Source organism: Chelon labrosus (assembly GCF_963514085.1).
Source record: "Chelon labrosus genome assembly, chromosome: 9".
In the NCBI taxonomy this organism is placed as follows: Eukaryota; Metazoa; Chordata; class Actinopteri; order Mugiliformes; family Mugilidae; genus Chelon; species Chelon labrosus.
The window spans coordinates 10,248,248-10,266,034 of NC_140359.1; the positions used below are offsets into that span (position 1 = coordinate 10,248,248).

Below are 17,787 nucleotides of genomic sequence, written 5' to 3' on the forward strand. Positions count from 1 at the left end.
AAACATCCCTGACAGATTGAGGCAGGGAGTCCTCTAGGCATTTAAACCATTTGTTAAACCATTTGATTCTCACAATGTGAAGAAAAATAAAGGGCAACACTTATTATGGTCTAAAAAAAAAAAAAGAAATCCCGTTTTAGCAATTACTTCAGTTATCAGTCAATCAGACATCATAATCACATTTTTGTTTATCTACGTCTGTAAAATACCAGAAAAACTAGGAACTACTACCACTTTGTCTTTATATGCCAAAGGTTTAATGTAATCTTTTTTGTAGAGCATGAGCAAGTGGCAGGTTGATCTTTTGGACGTCATTAGACATTTGTATGAAATTTTGTCCCAATGAAAATATGAATTATTGAGATAAGAGCAAAGATGTGCTCCATGAAATCATCAAATTCTAATACATCCACTATTCAGTGGATCCATTATTTGACACTGCTTGTGATGCATGATTACACATTAAAAAAAAAACAAGACATTAATTAAAATCTTTAATTACCAAAATAAAAAGTTCGACATTCCCAAATACAAAGACCAAACCTTGCACACAACACCCTCTCTAAAAGAAAAGTGCAACCTGCTCTGCTACTGCTCGGGATTGTAGGGGGACAGTACAGAGCGTGATACTTCTAAATGAGAGGGGGATGATTCAGGGAGAAAAAGCAGAGCATTTGATGACTAGGTGGTGGAGAAATAAGGAGGGGGACATAACATAACCAGTGTCATAAAGCTTCTTTTCATGCTCTGCCTTAAGAGGGACCAAGAGTTCGAGCAAACTAATGCAGATTAAACATATTTCAAACCACTTCACAGGAAGAACGGAACCCTGTAATAATAAACTAAACCCAACGTTTCATTTTTACACAATTCAAATCAAATGGAAAAAAAATATATATAGATATATATACATCTCATATGATCAATATATGCAAATGTACAGCAAGTCATTATTTCTATATACTTTCTATACCACAGGTGTCAGTAAACTTGTAGCTATATCTTCGAATAGTTAGTTCAATACATTATATGAGGAAATTAACTAAAAAGCATTAAGACACTTCATTCCACTCCCGACAATATATGAGAACTAAAAACATTCAGTTTCACATCCACAGTTCAGCTGGAAAACGGGGAAGATGGGTGAATGAGTTAGCACCGTTTATTTTTTTTCTTCTTCTCTGTCCTTTGTCTCCGTTTAAGTTCCAAGACGTGACGGAGGTGACGGCCGAGGTTAGCTATTGCTGTAATGACAGACTCTTTAAATGTGCGATGTATTATAACAAGCGCTTATGTAATAAAATAGGTGACTATAATTAATTATGCATCCACTTTATCATCGGCTCATTTGTGGTTTTAGTGACACAATCTCAAAGATTTCTAACAGGCCTTTTCAACAGCAAACATTTTGACGTGCAGCAGAAAACCCTTCTCTGAACGAGGCCTCGGATCCAGTGAGCCATGATAGTGACTCAGATACAGTCTAATGTTCTGTCTTCTCACCTGAATGGAGTGATTTTTTTTTAATGCTATGAATTAAACCTTTTCCTGCTATCACGAGCCAAAATGTCTGCTGAGAGAAAGGTCTATAAGTATTTACCTCCGACTTAAACAAAGGTAGTGATATTCAAATCTCAGGCAAACATTTAAGAGTTTGTACCCATCACTTCAACCACTATTATTGGTCGTAGTGGGTTGTGAGCAGTGATGCAGCCACACACAGTGTAAACTAAGTGATTCAGGTCTAACATGCTAAAGAACCAATAGCCACACGCAGACCCCCACAGCTGAGGGTAAGGAAAAATGGATGAGAAGCATAACGGCATGAGCCATTATTTGGCACCTGCTTCACTCACCTCCTGTGTCCTTTGCTGAGGTTCAGTGTGAGTCTGCCCTCGTCGTTACTAAGATATGTAGTCACTTGCAGCAGTTGTAAAGAAAGGTGCTCTTAAGAATACCCAGCAGAGCTGAGTACCAGCTACGGTTTATAGGCAGGTCTGAGGGTGATGTGTTGTGTTTAACAAGACTGCACGTGGCTTGAGCCACACATTCTTAGCTTTGAAAAACTGTAAGAAAAAGTTAACAGACACAGATGAAAGATATGTTTACTTGAGGAATGACTCAGAGGAGGGTTCTGTCCTACGCTCTGCACACTGGTGAAACCATCAGTTCTGAAGGAAAAACCCTCCTATTTTGATGTGCAAATACTGTGAGAATTGAGGGAATACAAACATCCACAAAATGAGTCTTTTGGGGATCCAAAGGTTATGAGCTGCATTGTTGAGTTAAGGTACAGTCTAAGTGTGATGCAGGTGCAGTGGTGCATTAGGATTTGAAGACGTGCACGGCTCTCACGACGTACTGCCTGCAGATTGGGCATTCGTTCATCCTCTTGCCGCACTTGGTGCAGGTGACCATGTGACCGCACTCCAGGAGAACGCAGTCGATCACAGCGTCCATGCAGATCCTGCAGAGGTTGTCGTCGTGAATTGTCAGCGGACAGTTCTCACCATCTGCAGGAGAAAGACACAGAGAGGTGATGGGTAAGTGTTAAGAATCTGATTTAAACACGGTGGGGGGAAAAAACTGAGGGATATGTCATGCAGTGAGATGGGACAATGGGTCACCGAAATACTCAACAGCTCAATGAAACACTTCGTCTGATCAAGTGCACCTTATCTGGGTAAGGTCACGCTCACAAGCTCCAGCAAAATGTCAACACCTGATATGTCAAGATGTTTCTATGGCAACCACACAGTCCTTATCACTGGAAGCGTGCTGCTAAGAGAGTGAATGTACATGGCTGACGTTCAACACATGAAAAGATGACTGACGGAGACTGATCTGAAGGTGTATTAATGTTCTGGTAACACGGCAAATGAAACTAAAATATTGAAATGTATGTTCTTAAGTGAGATAAAATAGGATTCTCTTTCATCCTCATTCAAACATCGACACAGAGACCCTCACAGTAAATGTCATGCCACAGAAGCACCACTTAGAGGGGCTGAACAGCGAGAGTACGTTCACAGATGTGGTGGAAATGTGATCGTGTTCGTATGATGGAGGCGAGTCACAGATACAACAGCGTCTCCAAAACAGTTGAGACAGTGTGTGGTGAAGGTAGATAAAAACAGAAAGCAGTGATTTGCTAAATGATTTAAGCCTCATATTTAGATCAAAATAGTAAAAGGACAACATATCATTGAAAAATGTAAGGACAGTTTTCCACTTTGCATCAGTCCATATCAAATGAGCTCAGGCCGAGAGAATGTAGTGATGTTTCTGAATCTCTGCATACTTCTGATAGGAAACATTTCGTTTGGATTGCAACCCGATCATAGTCACACATTTCCTTTGCTTCTCCAATACAGAATCTCCAGATTCTTACTGTTTACGAGCTCAACATATCTCACATATGTATTACATTATTATTATACTGTTATCTTTGCATTTTGTTCAAATTGTGCAAAATAAAATAAAATGAGATTGTGTTTATATGTGGTTTTATTTGCATGGTTCAGTTTTAACCTGCACTTGTGAATGAAGCTACAATGAAGAGACCCCTACTACAGAATTGTGTCTGTTTTCACTGCAGTTCAGACTGATGGCCCCAAGGTTAAGGCTATTCAGTACTTGGTTTTGGCCTCGCATCCAGAGATTTCTCTAAATTCTCTGAATCCTCTGAAGATAAAATCCCAAAATCCAATTTTATATAGATAAAAACTACTATTACTGCTATATCACTCACTGACAATGAACCCTTTTTTTCCAGACTTTTCCAGTCTCATGCTGCCATTCAAACTGAGTTTACGTTTAAAGAAAATAAACAACAATTTGATTTGTTGTCTTATAGAGTTTGAATGAAAATCATTGCTTTCTGCTTTTACACAAGTTTCACACAGTATCCCAACTTGGAAACACTGTTGTAGAACATGTGACTACGGCAACGGTGGCAAGGAACCTATAAGCCTTACCTCTGATGGCACCATTGCAGATAGGAGGGGGAAAGGCCATCACTTTGGTGTGGGGAGAGTAAAGCAAGCATGAGATATTTAAGTCTCTACTCTTGAAAACAGGATGTGGCATCCAGCAGCACTGACATCTAGGACAGTGTACACACAGATGAGTGACATCTTACCTGTGGTTACAGTACTGCTCACATTTTCCACTGCAAGTAAAATTAATAAACGTTACTATAACGACTGATCATGTTTTTTACAAATCAAATGAATTGGACCGATTCTACAGCAAGCGACTGATAAACAAAAGCACACAATATTTATTCACAGTGACAAAGGTGATACTCACATGATTTCCTGTTCTCCTCTGTCTCTCGGTACAGTCTGCCGACACGCTCTACCAGCTCCCACTTCTCGCAGCACCCTGAATAGTTAACAAAGTTCCTGGCGAGGATCTCCTTCAGCTGCCTCACAGACAGCCCTTCGATATCCCTCAGACTGGAGATATCCGATAGGGATGCTCTCGCCCGACGCCGCGTCTGAGGACTCACCTAAAAGACAGGAAACCACTTAATACTACAAAAAAAAAAATCTTTTTGTGATTCTATCCTCCCCATCCATCCCTTATGAATCCATTTATTGTCATTTCTTTGGTGCAAAAAGCAATTTCTATGTCGAGTGCTGCAATCTGCAAGACACAGCAAATTTTGCAGCACGGGCAAAAACTTCCCGGTATGAAGCAAAATCTCCGGCTAATAAATCTTTTCTCGTCATTTGTTCTTTCCACTCCAGCCAAAATCTCCAGGCATTAGCATCTAATTTTCACCCACCAAACTGCTTTGCTTGCACTCAACTTAAAAAACTGCAACACAGAATCATATATAATGCTCTGTCACCAAGTATTTCTATTTATACATTTTGCTCAGTATTCCCCTGCACAACTGAAATTCATTTGTCCAGTCCACCAGTAATTACCTCAGGAGTGTGTTCACTGGGATCCAGGTTAAGGAGAGACACTGATGTGGCATCACCTATATCCTGCGACAGAAACAGCAAACATTACTGTGCAAGGAATACGTCAGTCCACAGAGGATTAAGATTAGACACTCCTCAGCAACCACAATGATACTTGGGAACAACAATGCCCAGTGCCTTCCATTCAGAAAAGACTTGGAAAAGCTTACTGCTACATAAGCAGGCCAAGTAGAGATATTTATAGTGGATCCTGGCTGCTTTGGGCAGAGTTCCCTTTTCAGTGCCAGTTGTAGCTTCCTTTGTTCACTGTCACTCTCTGATCTGTTTCTGTTTAGCTGGCTTACAAACTGTAGCAAACACAGGATGAAAGGATGAACTGCCTTTGCCTATGGTGTCAGTGTCAAATTGTTCCCATTGACTCTTTTGTCAGAAAACCATAATGTAAAAAGCCGTCAACACATTTTAAGAACAAACAAGAGGGATCATGTAATAACTAGTAGCCAAATTAAGAGCCTGACGGATATCGTTTGTGGTTGAGTAGATAACCGTAAAGCTCTGCCTGATATGTGGGGTTCCCATGTATTTTGAAGCTGGTCCTGACCTGGTTGGTATCAGAGCTATCACTCCTGCTGAGAGGCTCCTCATGAGAGGCAGCGAAAGCAGACAGCTCCGAGGCAGACTGTGTGGTAGAAGGGGTTGGTGTAAACAGGGAACGCGAGTGGAGGCTGGCCGTGTCGGGGTCCTCCTCCTCCTCAATGCCTTGGTGACAGAGCACCAAGTCCACCAGGTCTTCCTTTTCCCTGCAGGTATCAGTGGGGATGTTACGCAGCAGCAAGTACTGACGCAGGTCCTTCACACGCAGACGCATGAGCCGCGGCCGCTGAAAGGCTGTGGCCTTCAGCAAGTGACATGTGGCACAAATGCGTAGATTCTCCTGAAGCACGGAGCACAGAGAGCAGAAGCTCTTCTTGCAGTCGCAGCAAATATACTGAGAAAGAAAAAAAACAGAAAGGAATAAAGATGATGGAAATGAGGCAGCTAGTGATGTATGCACATCTCATACTAAGTGTCACTGTCTCTCTGATGACAATGACGAGGATGTGGAGCTAAAAATCTCTTCTTTTTTTTTCTTGATAAATTTGATACATTCTTGATATAAAATAAGAGACTGATTGGGTGGAGAGGTGACATTTAATAAACTGTTGGCAGGTATGTGAATGCCAGAAGACCCTTTTCTGCATTTTTCAATCACTCACATCTGCTCTAGCTCTCCAGGCACAGAGACAGGAGGCACACTCTTTTAAGTGACAAACATCAAACAGTAATAAATGCAAGATGTGGGATTAGACTGGCAGGGTAAGTGAAACACAAGGTTCACACAGAATGAGACCATGTGAGCTGTACATGAGCATTCAGTGAAGATATTACAGCAGCAGTATGTTGGTCCACCTGTCTCCTCGCTGTTTTGTCCCACACACAGGGCGTTTCATTTTAAAAGCCCATGTTTCAATTTTTATACAGACTTCACGTTACACTATATTTAATTTAAAGTACACTGCAAAATGAAAAACAGGACAAATACAGACACGAAAATGCACATAAACATGCACTCTATCCACATGCCAAAAGTACTTCAGTCTAAATTATTCATTTAGCACCTCCCTCTGCTTCTACACAAGCCTCAGAGAACATCCAGACACATACCTTCCTCCTGAAGACAGAGAAGGCCTGGCCACAGGCCTTGCATACAAGACTGGGACTCCCTGAGCTGGTTGGCGGGTACGTAGAGTATCCTGCACTGGGGGCAAATCTGAAGGGCCCAGCACCGGCCCCGAACCCTGGCTGCTGGCCTCTGACGGCCCCAGTACCCATGACTTCATTCAGCAGACCACAGCATGAAGCCCACATGGACGAGGCCCCTGCCTGACATTTAAAAAAAAAAAAAAACATACATCTGTCTTTATGTCATCCTTGATTATGTTCATACTGACCAGCATCACTTGTACATCATCATTATCACATTATGAGGACACAAATGGATTCTAATCACAGACCATATAATCATTACAATCATACAGATGACTGACAGCTTTTAGCCACAGAAACACAATAAATCAGCAGCTGTAAGAAAGGCAAGAAAAACACTACTACAATTCATCAAATTAGCTACACTGACGCTAATTACAATACTACTGCTACAACTAATACTTTCAATCAACAAACTCTAAAAAAATGCCTTCATATTTTATTGCTTGACGTGACTGTCATGTTCAGTGACAGCTGTCAGGACCGCTGCCTGTCCGGTTGTGATAATTAGCTTCACTAAGCTGCAACGCTAAATTAGGAGCTAAGGTTAGCTACTTGCTGCTAGCGACAGTCTAAGTAGACCTAAAATAGGACGAAATGTTATGTAAAGGAAAATGCACCTTCATTGCAGCTCCTGCGTGCCTACAGAGAAAGAGCAGACTGACGGAGTAACCATTGCATTACTGTGTAGCGTCACTTATTTAGCGGAACTGCCTTGGTATGAAGCGATGTGATGAGCCCGACGGTCGACATCCGAATACACTACTGCTGCTGCCTCGGCTTCTTCTTCTTTGTTTTAATGTCGCCTTTCAACCAGACGGAGCAATACCGCCACCTACTGCTGTGTCACAGACAGCACAGTACCACTTCATTCATCTTGGAGATGATCATTTATTCTGATTCCTACAAATTAGACAAACACCTGAAGAAATGTTTCAGATAATCCAAAAGAAACACCTTAGGCAATATATCTATATGACACGTTGTGTACACTACCTAATAAAGTAATGATCTCTGTTGTATTTGGTGTCTATCTACGGCATTACACCCAGAAGCGGATTCAGACTCTTCTTTTGATGATAATGACCGGTCTAAGGCTCAGACTGTGTTTATCTCCACAAAATATTGACAAAATCATTTTAATATACTTCACAGAACATACTACAATCCGTGTAGATTACACAACATTGACAAAAAAACGTATCCCCCATGTGTCAGAGATACAAAATAACATAAGGCGATCTCCCGTATTACGGAAGCATATTGCTGCCACACTGTAGGAAAAAAAAGGCTCAATATTATGTAATTACATGAAAGTTTCTTGTTATAACATGATATTTTTCACGTTTTAACATGATAAGTATCACGTTATTACATGAAATTATCATGTTATTTCATGAAATTATCACGTTATTTCATGATAATGATATTTTCATGTTATAACGTGAAAATATCATGTTATTTCAAGATAAAATATTTTCACGTTTTTACATGAAATTATCACGTTATTTCATGATAATGATATTTTCACGTGAAAATATCATTATCATGAAATAACGTGATAATTTCATGAAATAACGTGATACTTATCTTGTTAAAACGTGAAAAATATCATGTTATAACAAGAAACTTTCATGTAATTACATAATATTGAGCCTTTTTTTTCTACAGTGTGGCAGCAATACTCTTCCGTACTATATAGACTTTTAGAGACACTGTGTTGCTTAAAATTTCCCTAAAAAGTCCCCAAATTAAAAAGATGCCTAAACTGGGGGACATGGATGGTGTAAATGTTAACTATTAAAAAATAAATAAAATGAAATAAAATAATTTTTTTCTGATTGCCTGTACCAAACCATCTGTTCGCTATTCCGACCATAGAAGGTATAAATATGTATTTATGTAACATGTATTCATACAGTCAATGATTCTGACGAGGAAACTTATTCTAGCGCAACATCGGAAGCAAGAGTAGGATGGCTATCCCGTTAGTCATGTCATGTTGCTGTGAGACAGTGAGGACAAACCTGTGTGGTTACGACGTGAACTATCTTGACGTTGTAGCATCTTTGGTCACGTGACCAAACCTCGCCGTCGAAGTCACCTGACTCGTTGTGTTGCTGCTGTTAAGGGGGAAAAAAAATGGCTGCCCACCTATCGTACGGTAGAGTGAATTTAAACATACTGAGAGAAGCGGCACGAAAAGAGCTGCGAGAGTTTTTGGACAAATGTGCGGGAAGCAAGGTAACAAACCCTCAAACCTACGTAAAACAAGGCGACAGTTATATTTATTGTCTCTTCAGGCCCAGCGGTACCATGGAGCTGTCAATTCTGACATCTCGCAGATTTTTTTTATAGTCGTGTTTTAAACGTGAACATATTTAAACTGTACATTTTATGACAGTGTAGCATCAGGTCTATCTGCGTGTGAGCTGTGTTAATCTTCGCTTCGCATGAATGAGTTATTGGCATCATTAGCTAGCAGCTAAGTCACTGACATCAGACATTTCCTCATTTACGGTGCTGCTTAACAGTACTTAACACTCCTCAGTATTTTCAACATTTCTGCATAAAAATGATTCAAAACCTCAGTAGAATTTTACTTCAGTCCTGTAAGTAGACAAAGAGAACCCAATCAAACGAATTCAACCAAAATGGCACGCTTTGGTATTTGTTTATTCAGGTAAAATGAGCCATTATTACATATCTGTGAGGTGCAAATGTAAGAGCACCTCTGTTATTACAAATTAATTTCAATCTCAAATTAGAGTCCTGTTCAGAGGTTGTTCCAGTCATTGTAAAGAGACTCGGGTGTAGCTGCATGCTCCGTTTTGTTTTAAAAATGTATATATATATATCAGTGATTTCTCACAGTCTGATCTTCACAACACGTTTGTGGGAATGTATAATGGCACAGACAAATGAGCTTTATGAGTACCTTTGAAAAAAGTGTTGTTGTTGCTGACATTAATTGTGCCCTTGCTTGTAGGCCATAGTATGGGATGAGTATCTGACAGGACCTTTTGGACTGATAGCACAATACTCTCTTCTGAAGGTAAGTGCTTTCTTAATGCAATATGTAGGCTCAGATAATCTAATGAAGCTTTCACTTCAAATTATTGATAATGGCATGTGCTGTGTGTTTTTCAGGAACATGAGGTGGAAAAGATGTTCACGCTCAAGAGTGGCAGGCTCCCCCCCGCTGATGTCAAGAATATCATCTTCTTCGTTCGTCCCAGACTAGAGCTTATGGACATCATTGCTGAAAACGTAATCAGGTGTGTTTGTGTGTCTCATTTCTAAAGAGACTGTAAACGGCAATGAGACAGTATGTAACATGTTTGCCCTGGTCTGTGCGCCTTTTAGTGAGGATAAGGTGCATTCGTCACGTGACTTCCACATCTTGTTTGTGCCTCGGCGGAGCATGCTGTGTGAACAGCGGCTGAAGGAACAGGGCGTGCTGGGATCTTTCACCAACATCGATGAGTATATCCTGGACCTGATTCCTTATGATGGTGACCTTCTCTCCATGGAGTATGACAGCGCTTTTAGGGTGTGTTCAAGTTTTTATGTAACACTGATATACACTGATCAGCCATAACATTAAAACCACCAGCCGGTGAAGTGAATGATATTGATATGTCATTGTGAGGTAATGTTCTTCTTGGAAACCTTGGACCTGGCATTATGTGGACGTTACTTTGATATCTAACACCACCTGAAAATAGTTGGAGAATAAGCACACACCCATAGCAACTGCAAGAGGGTGTTCTTTGTATCCTGGTGTGATATATTCACATGATGAGCAAAAGAGAACTTCATTCATCAATCCAGGCCACCTTCGTGTGTCCATTGTAGAGGCTTTCTGTACTGAACAGGGCTCAGCATGTACACCCTGAGTAGTCTGTTGCTACGCAGGCCCATACAAAACAAACTGTGATTAGTATTGACACCTTTATATCTCAACCAGGATATACTTTTTCAGCGGTTTGAGCCACAGTAGCTCATCTGTTGGATCTGACCACACGGTGCTGCAGTTGTTTAGATTTTGTGACCCAGTCTTCTAGCCAGAACAAATAAGCCCTTGTCAAAGTCGCTCAAAACATTCCACTGGCCCATTTTTCCTGTTTCTTACACGTCAACAAATCAGTGTTATTCACTTGACCATCATTGTGATGCATACTCATAATGTCATAGTTGATCAGTGTATATAAACTACTGATGAACTATCCATGTGTTCTTGTACAGTATTAACTTAACCAGTACGTCATCCAAATTTGAGAGTTTTGATTTGACACCTCATCCAGATTTATAGCTGTGGTGTATATTTGTCATGTAAACATATTTTTTTACTCCTCTTTGACTCATTTAGGAGTGCTACCTAGAAAATGACCAAACAAGCCTATACCACACAGCCAAAGGCCTCATGACCTTACAGGCGCTGTATGGCACCATTCCACAGATATATGGAAAAGGAGACTGTGCACGGGTGAGTATGGTGTGAGGTGGAATCGTTTTGTAACGAATAATCTGTATTAGATTGAAATGGCTGATCTCACATGGACAGAGGTCCGGTGGCATCCAGGTGAATGAAGTTGTCTGACAATGAAACCCTCTGCTTGATCTCAGCATGTTGCCAACATGATGTTGAGGATGAAGAGGGAGTTTGCTGGCACCCAGAATCAGATTCTGCCAGTGTTTGATTCTCTTCTCCTCCTGGACCGTACTGTTGACCTGCTCACTCCTCTGGCCACACAGCTCACCTATGAGGGTCTCATTGACGAGATATATGGAATCACTAATGGTCAGAAAGCACCCTTTTGATTACTTGTCATTATGTGTGAATGTTTTTTTTATTTGTTTTTTAATCAAAAACAGGAAATGCTCTGATGAAATGCATGCCTGCTACCGTCTCCATTTGACGGTTTCCTAGTCATGAATGTATTTTTGTTTTAAATCCCCTGTCCTTACTTTTACTCCCTCTTCATTACAGGTTATGTCAAGCTGCCTCCTGAGAAGTTTGCGCAGAAGAAGCAAGGCGAAGCGAGTAAAGATTTACCCACCGAGCCCAAGAAGTTACAGCTGAACTCAGCAGAAGAACTGTATGCTGAAATTCGCGACAAAAACTTCAACGCTGTTGGTGCGGCGCTCAGCAAGAAGGCCAAAATTATATCTGCTGCCTTTGAGGTTGGTCACGCTCCAGTTTTTTTTCTTTTCCTTTATTCATATTCTTCTTGTAACACGATTGAAGTGTAAGAATACACAGATTTAAGTGTGTCTTTAAAATGCTTGGTACGTTCAGTGAACTACATTCGATCACTTCAGACATCCCAGCTGATCTGATCTGATTGTAATCTCTGTGGCATTTTACAGCAAAGGCCACAACAGAGATCTATGAGGTTAACAGAGATAAAAACGCAGCCTAGAGATGAGATAAGGCATTATTGTTAAATCAGATTTTATTTAAGATATTATCTTTTCCTCTTCAGATCAGAACTCTCTGGTACATTGTGGGATTTATTGTTAAAACTGAAGATGGGTTATACGGTGTGGTTTGCAGATATAATTACATAAAGGAGCTTTTTTGTCTTTCAGGAACGTCATAACGCCAAAACAGTTGGAGAAATAAAGCAGTTTGTGTCTCAGCTGCCTCACATGCAGGCAGCACGAAGCTCCCTGGCTAACCACACTTCTATAGCCGAGCTGATCAAAGATATCACAAGTGCGTGTGTTTTCCTCTTACATTTTTACCTCTATTTGCTGTAGATCATATACGTTTTGAATAATGTGATAAAACGACCTCCTGGTTTTAAGGACTCCAGAACATCCCATCTCTCTATGTTGTTTGCTAAAGGTGTCATCTTAGTGTCTCGTAATGTAGTAAAGTGTAACTCATATTTCCTGTTTCAGCTTCTGAGGCCTTCTTTGACAATCTAACAGTGGAGCAGGAGTTTATGACCGGTGTCGACACAGACAAGGTATTCTTCATCAAGTTACTGTCGTCTCTTCGGAGCTAATCTGTATAATTTTACTAAAGTTCACTAAAATCCTTAAATAAACCTTGCTACGCAGGTGAACACGTACATAGAAGACTGCATCGCTCAAAAGGATCCACTGATCAAGATTCTGCGTCTGGTGTGTATGCAGTCGGTGTGCAACAATGGCCTCAAGCAGAAGGTGTTAGACCACTACAAGAGGGAGATTCTCCAGGTAAAGACAAAGACAGTAACAATGAAAACTCGTGGTGGTGTACAGAGGACGTTTTTCAAGCATTTTTTAGTTGTCTTAAGTGAAGGAATGAAACTGACAAGTGACTAATTTTTGTCTTTCTGAAGACCTATGGCTATGAGCACATATTAACGCTGAACAACCTGGAGAAGGGGGGTCTTCTGAAGCCACAGACAGGCTCAAGAAATAACTACCCCACTATTAGAAAAACCCTTAAACTGTGGATGGAGGACGCCAATGAGCAGGTACTAGATTTATGAAAAGAAGTTGGGATTTAAACTCGTGTAATTTTGAGAATTAACCGTGACTCTGTATTTGTTTTCCCTCAGAACCCCAACGACATCTCTTATGTGTACAGTGGCTACGCCCCGCTAAGCATCCGACTGACTCAGGTCTTGGCGAGACCCGGGTGGCGTAGCATTGAAGAGGTCCTGAAGATGCTTCCAGGCCCACACTTTGAGGAGAGACAACAGCTCCCCTCTGGGCTCCATAAGAAACGTAAGGATTAATACAAACTGGGAGTGCTGTTTGCACCAGCGCAGAATAAAAGCGCGTTCCTGGCTGCTGCATGTAGATAACGAACAGGCTTTGTTCCAAGTGTTGAACAGAAGCAGATTGATGGCACGGGGCGGCCACAGAGCCACTGTTTGTCTCTTCTGTGTGCCTGTGTCAAAGAGAATGGCAAATAAAAACATACTGTGCTTGATTTGTGCGTGGCAACCAGTGCTTTCCATCATTTGTCCTCCCATCTTCCCATTCTGGCAGTAGTGGTGTTTTACACTGATGCGGTAGAGAATTTAATTATACACTCAATTTAAAATGTGCTAATTAGGATTTCGAGTTTGGGCATCAGACAGTTGACTTGTTGCTACATGCCTGCCGTACATTGGTTTTTAAAGGTGATAATAGAGGACTCTAATCTAGGGGGAGGATACAGCTAAATTGATGTTTTCACATTCCAGAAAATGGGGTTTTAATCGAAGAGAAATGGCACTGTTTAACATTCGATTACATGAGAAATTTGATGGATTAAAAATGTCCTTTGTGTCTCACAATTTCCGGTCCAGCTTTAATGTTGTCTTAGAGTGATGCATCTCCCTTTAATGTATTACAGGCCAGCAGGGGGAGAATCGGACGACGCTGGTGTTCTTCCTCGGTGGAGTGACGTACGCAGAGATAGCCGCTCTCCGTTTCCTCTCGCAAATGGAAGACAGCGGGATGGAGTATATTATAGCCACCACAAAACTCATAAATGGTACGACTTGGATCAAATCCCTCATGGACAGACCCGAATCCCAGACGGCCTGAATCACCTGCATGCACACCTGTCCACATCAAACACGGCACTCGTCAGAAAAAACCTCAGCTGCTGTTTTTATGTCCGCATCAATGTGCTGCAGGTGTTTCATTGATGTCTGTGCTGCTTAAACAGCAACGGGTCCTTTAATGGTGCCCTGTGGAGTATTCCTGCAAGCGAAGTCACGAAAAAGTTACAGAATAAGACACATTGTGTACATCTGTTGGCCTTAAATGTGTAACACATCACCTTCTTGTTTAGTGCCCAGACAATACAACATAAACCTGTATTATTATTACTACTCCTCTCTTTCCTCTGCTTGGATTTACATCCCTATGGCGCTACTGTATATATGTACTAAAACCTTTGAGATGTTTGTGAGGATGTCATGTATAATATGATTAAAGATGCACCCTGATTTGCATTTTTAAAAGCTTCTCTTGAAAGTTTTTGTGTGGCTTTTCTTGGGGTTTGTAGATAAATAAATACTGAACTAACTAAAATAAGCTTTGTATCACCTTGTCATGTAATAAGACATTTTGTAGGTGAATTGTTTGGTTTTTTTTAAAGGCAAGCTGATGAAAAGCAGGGATGGGGGTGTATCCGTCAGCGGCGGCCAAGCTCTCTGAAGGAGCAATTAGCGCAGTAACAGGCCTCCCGATCAGCCGATAATGGCCCTGTGCTGTCTGGAGAGCTCAGCCCACAGCAGCCCATGATTTGACAGCGCAGGACACTGATTGAATTAGGAGGCCATTTGGTACATGTTCCGGTAGAAGATAACTGTGCTGCAGGAGGGTGCTTGATCTCTGTATCAGTCAATACCTTCTCCGTGCCTGATGCTATATACATACGGAGACCTGCTGACAGCACTCAGATATTTTGGTGAACTCTGCTCAGGGTAATCTATGTCCATGTCCTCCATGTTGATTGGCTAGAAGAACTGGAAACCGCTTTAGTCACATTAATTAGAAAATACTGTAAATTCTGGAGAGAGAAAAAAAATCTTGGGCTGCTGTTTCTTTGTTTAAGGAGCAGGTGCGCTGACGACTTAACCTGCCATTAGATCATTCCAAGGGGATTCAGATCCTTGTGATCAGTTTTTGCTTTTGGCTCCTCCTCTGCAATAAGGGCTCGAAACGCTCAAGACAGCACACACCAACTTGGACTTCAGGGCTGAAAAGCACAGGAGCCCTCCTTCTGATCAGCTCCTGTACAACAAAACCAAGGTAAAAGCACTTTCATTTTTTTGTACTACATTACTTGCACCTTATACTTGTGTCTCTTCCTACATTTAAGTCTGTTAAATTAAACTCTAATGTGGTTCTTATATGAGCTTGCTGGTAACTTCCGTAGTACGACAAACAAGAAAACATAGAAACGAATGTATTCAGTGATACTGAAAGCTGAATATCTGACAGCTTCTGCACAGTTTCCTACACATATCTAAAAGACATTGTGGAAGGTGAATACTGAAGATGTTCGACATGTTGTTTGTGGATGTATCCAAACAAAGCCGATCAATACCGAAGCCATTTGTGCAACTTACAGATAAATTATTAAACAGTCTTCTGACCGTGCAGTTCACCAGTGTCTGAAAGGATAGAAACTAATTATTGTGCACATTTTATGCAAATAAACATTTAATAACACATGAAACACTGATAATCATGTATTTATTACTAAAGTTAGGAGGAAAACATGTATAACAGCGTTCTCAGTGGATATTTTTGCATAAATTTTTCTTGGTCTTTGTCCAACTTTATCGCAGTATTCATGTAGTCAGTGTTGTTATGATGAGCAGCATATTCTCTTGCACTGATATCTGACAACTGTGTGTGTTTGTAGAATGGGTGGAGGTGAGAACATGGGGCACCTGACTCAGCCGGGTCGCAGGCAGAAGACACAGCAGGAGCTTCTGGACGTGGAGCCCTTGTTCATCCGCTTCCTGCGGACATTCAAGGAAATCCTCAAATTTGTTCTCTTCAGCTACACTGTGCTGTTTGGCGCTTTGCTCCTGGCCAGATGGACCACATATTTTATGGTGGGAAAGTAAATCGAGAAGGACAGTTGAAGAAGGAGCTCGTTCTTGGACTCCACCAGTGAAGTTGATCAGGCAGACCTTCTAGGATTTGTGGTCTATGCAGTTCCTATGAGACAACAATAACAGATGGGGCTATCATGCTAATTTCCTTCTTTAAATCCCACTTTGCAGTAGAGCTCACGGCTTTTGTGCATTTTTATGGGTCTGGACAGTGTGTTTAGAGCAACTCTGGAGCAAATGTAATTTCAGACAAGCCAGCTTGCACTTCCTGTGTTTGTTGAGAGTGTGTTTAAATGTGCAATCTGAATACTGTGTGTAGCAAAATGACCACAAATACTCTATAAAACATGTTTATATGGCTGTGTAGAATATAATGAAGTGTATAAAAGTGTTAAAATGGTCCTTTCTTTGAAAAGATAATATGACATTAGACACAAATATTTATGCAAGTAAACTGTCTGTGTTAAAGAGCTAATTTAATGGCACAAAGGTGTTAACTATGATGGACTCTTGTGTGTCCGTAAAAGCAGGCAAAGGGAATGAATCCTCCAGGTTTAATGAGGGCCAATTGATTTGTGATCATTTCATAATGCAAATATTATATTCATGTGCAAATACTGCTGGAAATGCAACATGCACCGACAAAGTTAAAGAGAAAAGGTAATTCATTTTAAGGTCATTTGAAGTTAAGTAAAAACACATTTTACCAAGCCTTTATGGTTCTACTCTATAAATGTGCATATTTGTATTTGGGAAAATTACCAAAAACTGGGTTGCCCATGTGGCTTAAGGTTTACGACCATGAGGTGCCATGTCCCCCATTTAAATCTGTCTAGTGATCATTGTCACACCTATCACTTGTTTTCTGTCTCCTGTCTCTCTGCTGGCACTAAAATGCCCCGCAAAATATTTCAAAGAGCAGAAATAAAACACACAGGCCTTTGTCAGGTAAGAGGCTCTCGTGTCTCACACAAAGGAAAACAGAGGTGTATAATAATAAGGGGTGCGATGCTAACTGTGGATGATGTTAACAGCAGACATGCTGGCTTTTCACAGCATGAATAGTGCACAAATATCACTAGATGTAGTCCCTGTCATTGCTTCCTGATACACATAATGAAATTACGCCATCGTTAATGCCTGCGCTTTTCCTGCTATGATGAACATTACTGTGAAGAAGGTCTGATGTGTCTCTCATAGTCATAACTTATTCAGATGCTTTTCAAGTGTGGTGTAAAAGGCCAACATTCATTTCTGCCCTCAGAGTAACAGTATGGGTAACTCAGGCCCTCCTGCCTGCAGTCTATTTAGTTTGGGAGGTCATGTGTTTCTATATACATCTAATTACTGGATGTTGACTGTTCAGAGAAGCAAGTAACAAATCAGATGTCTTTGTAGGTGCAAGAACCTGGGCAGGTGCTGTGTTTTTAAAGCTCTCTGGTGGAAAACTGTAGGTGCCACTCCCACTGCATTACTGC

At 40.9% G+C, this 17,787-nt stretch overlaps 2 protein-coding genes across 4 annotated transcripts; one reads left to right on the forward strand and one right to left on the reverse strand.

Moving 5' to 3' along the window:
• Positions 1 to 481: 481 nt before the first annotated feature.
• Positions 482 to 7,644, reverse strand: LOC311493330 (E3 ubiquitin-protein ligase RNF34-like). 3 transcript variants are annotated; one of them, XM_084551937.1, is made up of 8 exons: positions 7,364 to 7,644; positions 6,642 to 6,860; positions 5,539 to 5,925; positions 4,938 to 5,000; positions 4,312 to 4,513; positions 4,142 to 4,171; positions 3,978 to 4,019; positions 482 to 2,513 (listed from the first exon to the last, which is right to left on the reverse strand). In XM_084551937.1, exons 1-8 carry the CDS (start codon positions 7,367 to 7,369, stop codon positions 2,326 to 2,328), a joined length of 1,137 nt encoding a protein of 378 aa, XP_084408063.1. In that variant the 5' UTR covers positions 7,370 to 7,644; the 3' UTR covers positions 482 to 2,325. The 3 variants fall into 3 exon arrangements, with proteins under 3 accessions (XP_084408063.1, XP_084408064.1, XP_084408065.1); XM_084551938.1 differs by lacking the exon at positions 3,978 to 4,019; XM_084551939.1 differs by lacking the exons at positions 3,978 to 4,019; positions 4,142 to 4,171.
• Positions 7,645 to 8,787: 1,143 nt separating this feature from the next.
• On the forward strand, positions 8,788 to 16,136 carry vps33a (VPS33A core subunit of CORVET and HOPS complexes). Its single transcript, XM_084552127.1, has 13 exons — positions 8,788 to 8,987; positions 9,733 to 9,798; positions 9,894 to 10,021; positions 10,110 to 10,296; positions 11,116 to 11,232; positions 11,373 to 11,547; positions 11,737 to 11,930; positions 12,339 to 12,465; positions 12,654 to 12,721; positions 12,816 to 12,953; positions 13,079 to 13,216; positions 13,301 to 13,469; positions 14,086 to 16,136. The coding sequence occupies exons 1-13, from the start codon at positions 8,886 to 8,888 to the stop codon at positions 14,277 to 14,279; spliced, it is 1,803 nt and encodes a 600-aa protein (XP_084408253.1). The 5' UTR covers positions 8,788 to 8,885; the 3' UTR covers positions 14,280 to 16,136.
• The last annotated feature ends 1,651 nt before the right edge of the window (positions 16,137 to 17,787 follow it).

What these genes read in the sequence shown, in the direction of transcription:
- LOC311493330 (XM_084551937.1), bottom strand. An exon ending in TCTCTGTCTTCAGGAGGAAG is followed by an intron (nt 5,926 to 6,641) that starts GTATGTGTCTGG and finishes TTTCTTTCTCAG; the next exon opens with TATATTTGCTGCGACTGCAA. An exon ending in AGAGGAGAACAGGAAATCAT is followed by an intron (nt 4,172 to 4,311) that starts GTGAGTATCACC and finishes TTTTACTTGCAG; the next exon opens with TGGAAAATGTGAGCAGTACT.
- vps33a (XM_084552127.1), top strand. Translation starts at nt 8,886, where the DNA reads ATGGCTGCCCACCTATCGTACGGTAGAGTGAATTTAAACATACTGAGA. An exon ending in CACAATACTCTCTTCTGAAG is followed by an intron (nt 9,799 to 9,893) that starts GTAAGTGCTTTC and finishes TGTGTTTTTCAG; the next exon opens with GAACATGAGGTGGAAAAGAT. An exon ending in AGTATGACAGCGCTTTTAGG is followed by an intron (nt 10,297 to 11,115) that starts GTGTGTTCAAGT and finishes TGACTCATTTAG; the next exon opens with GAGTGCTACCTAGAAAATGA.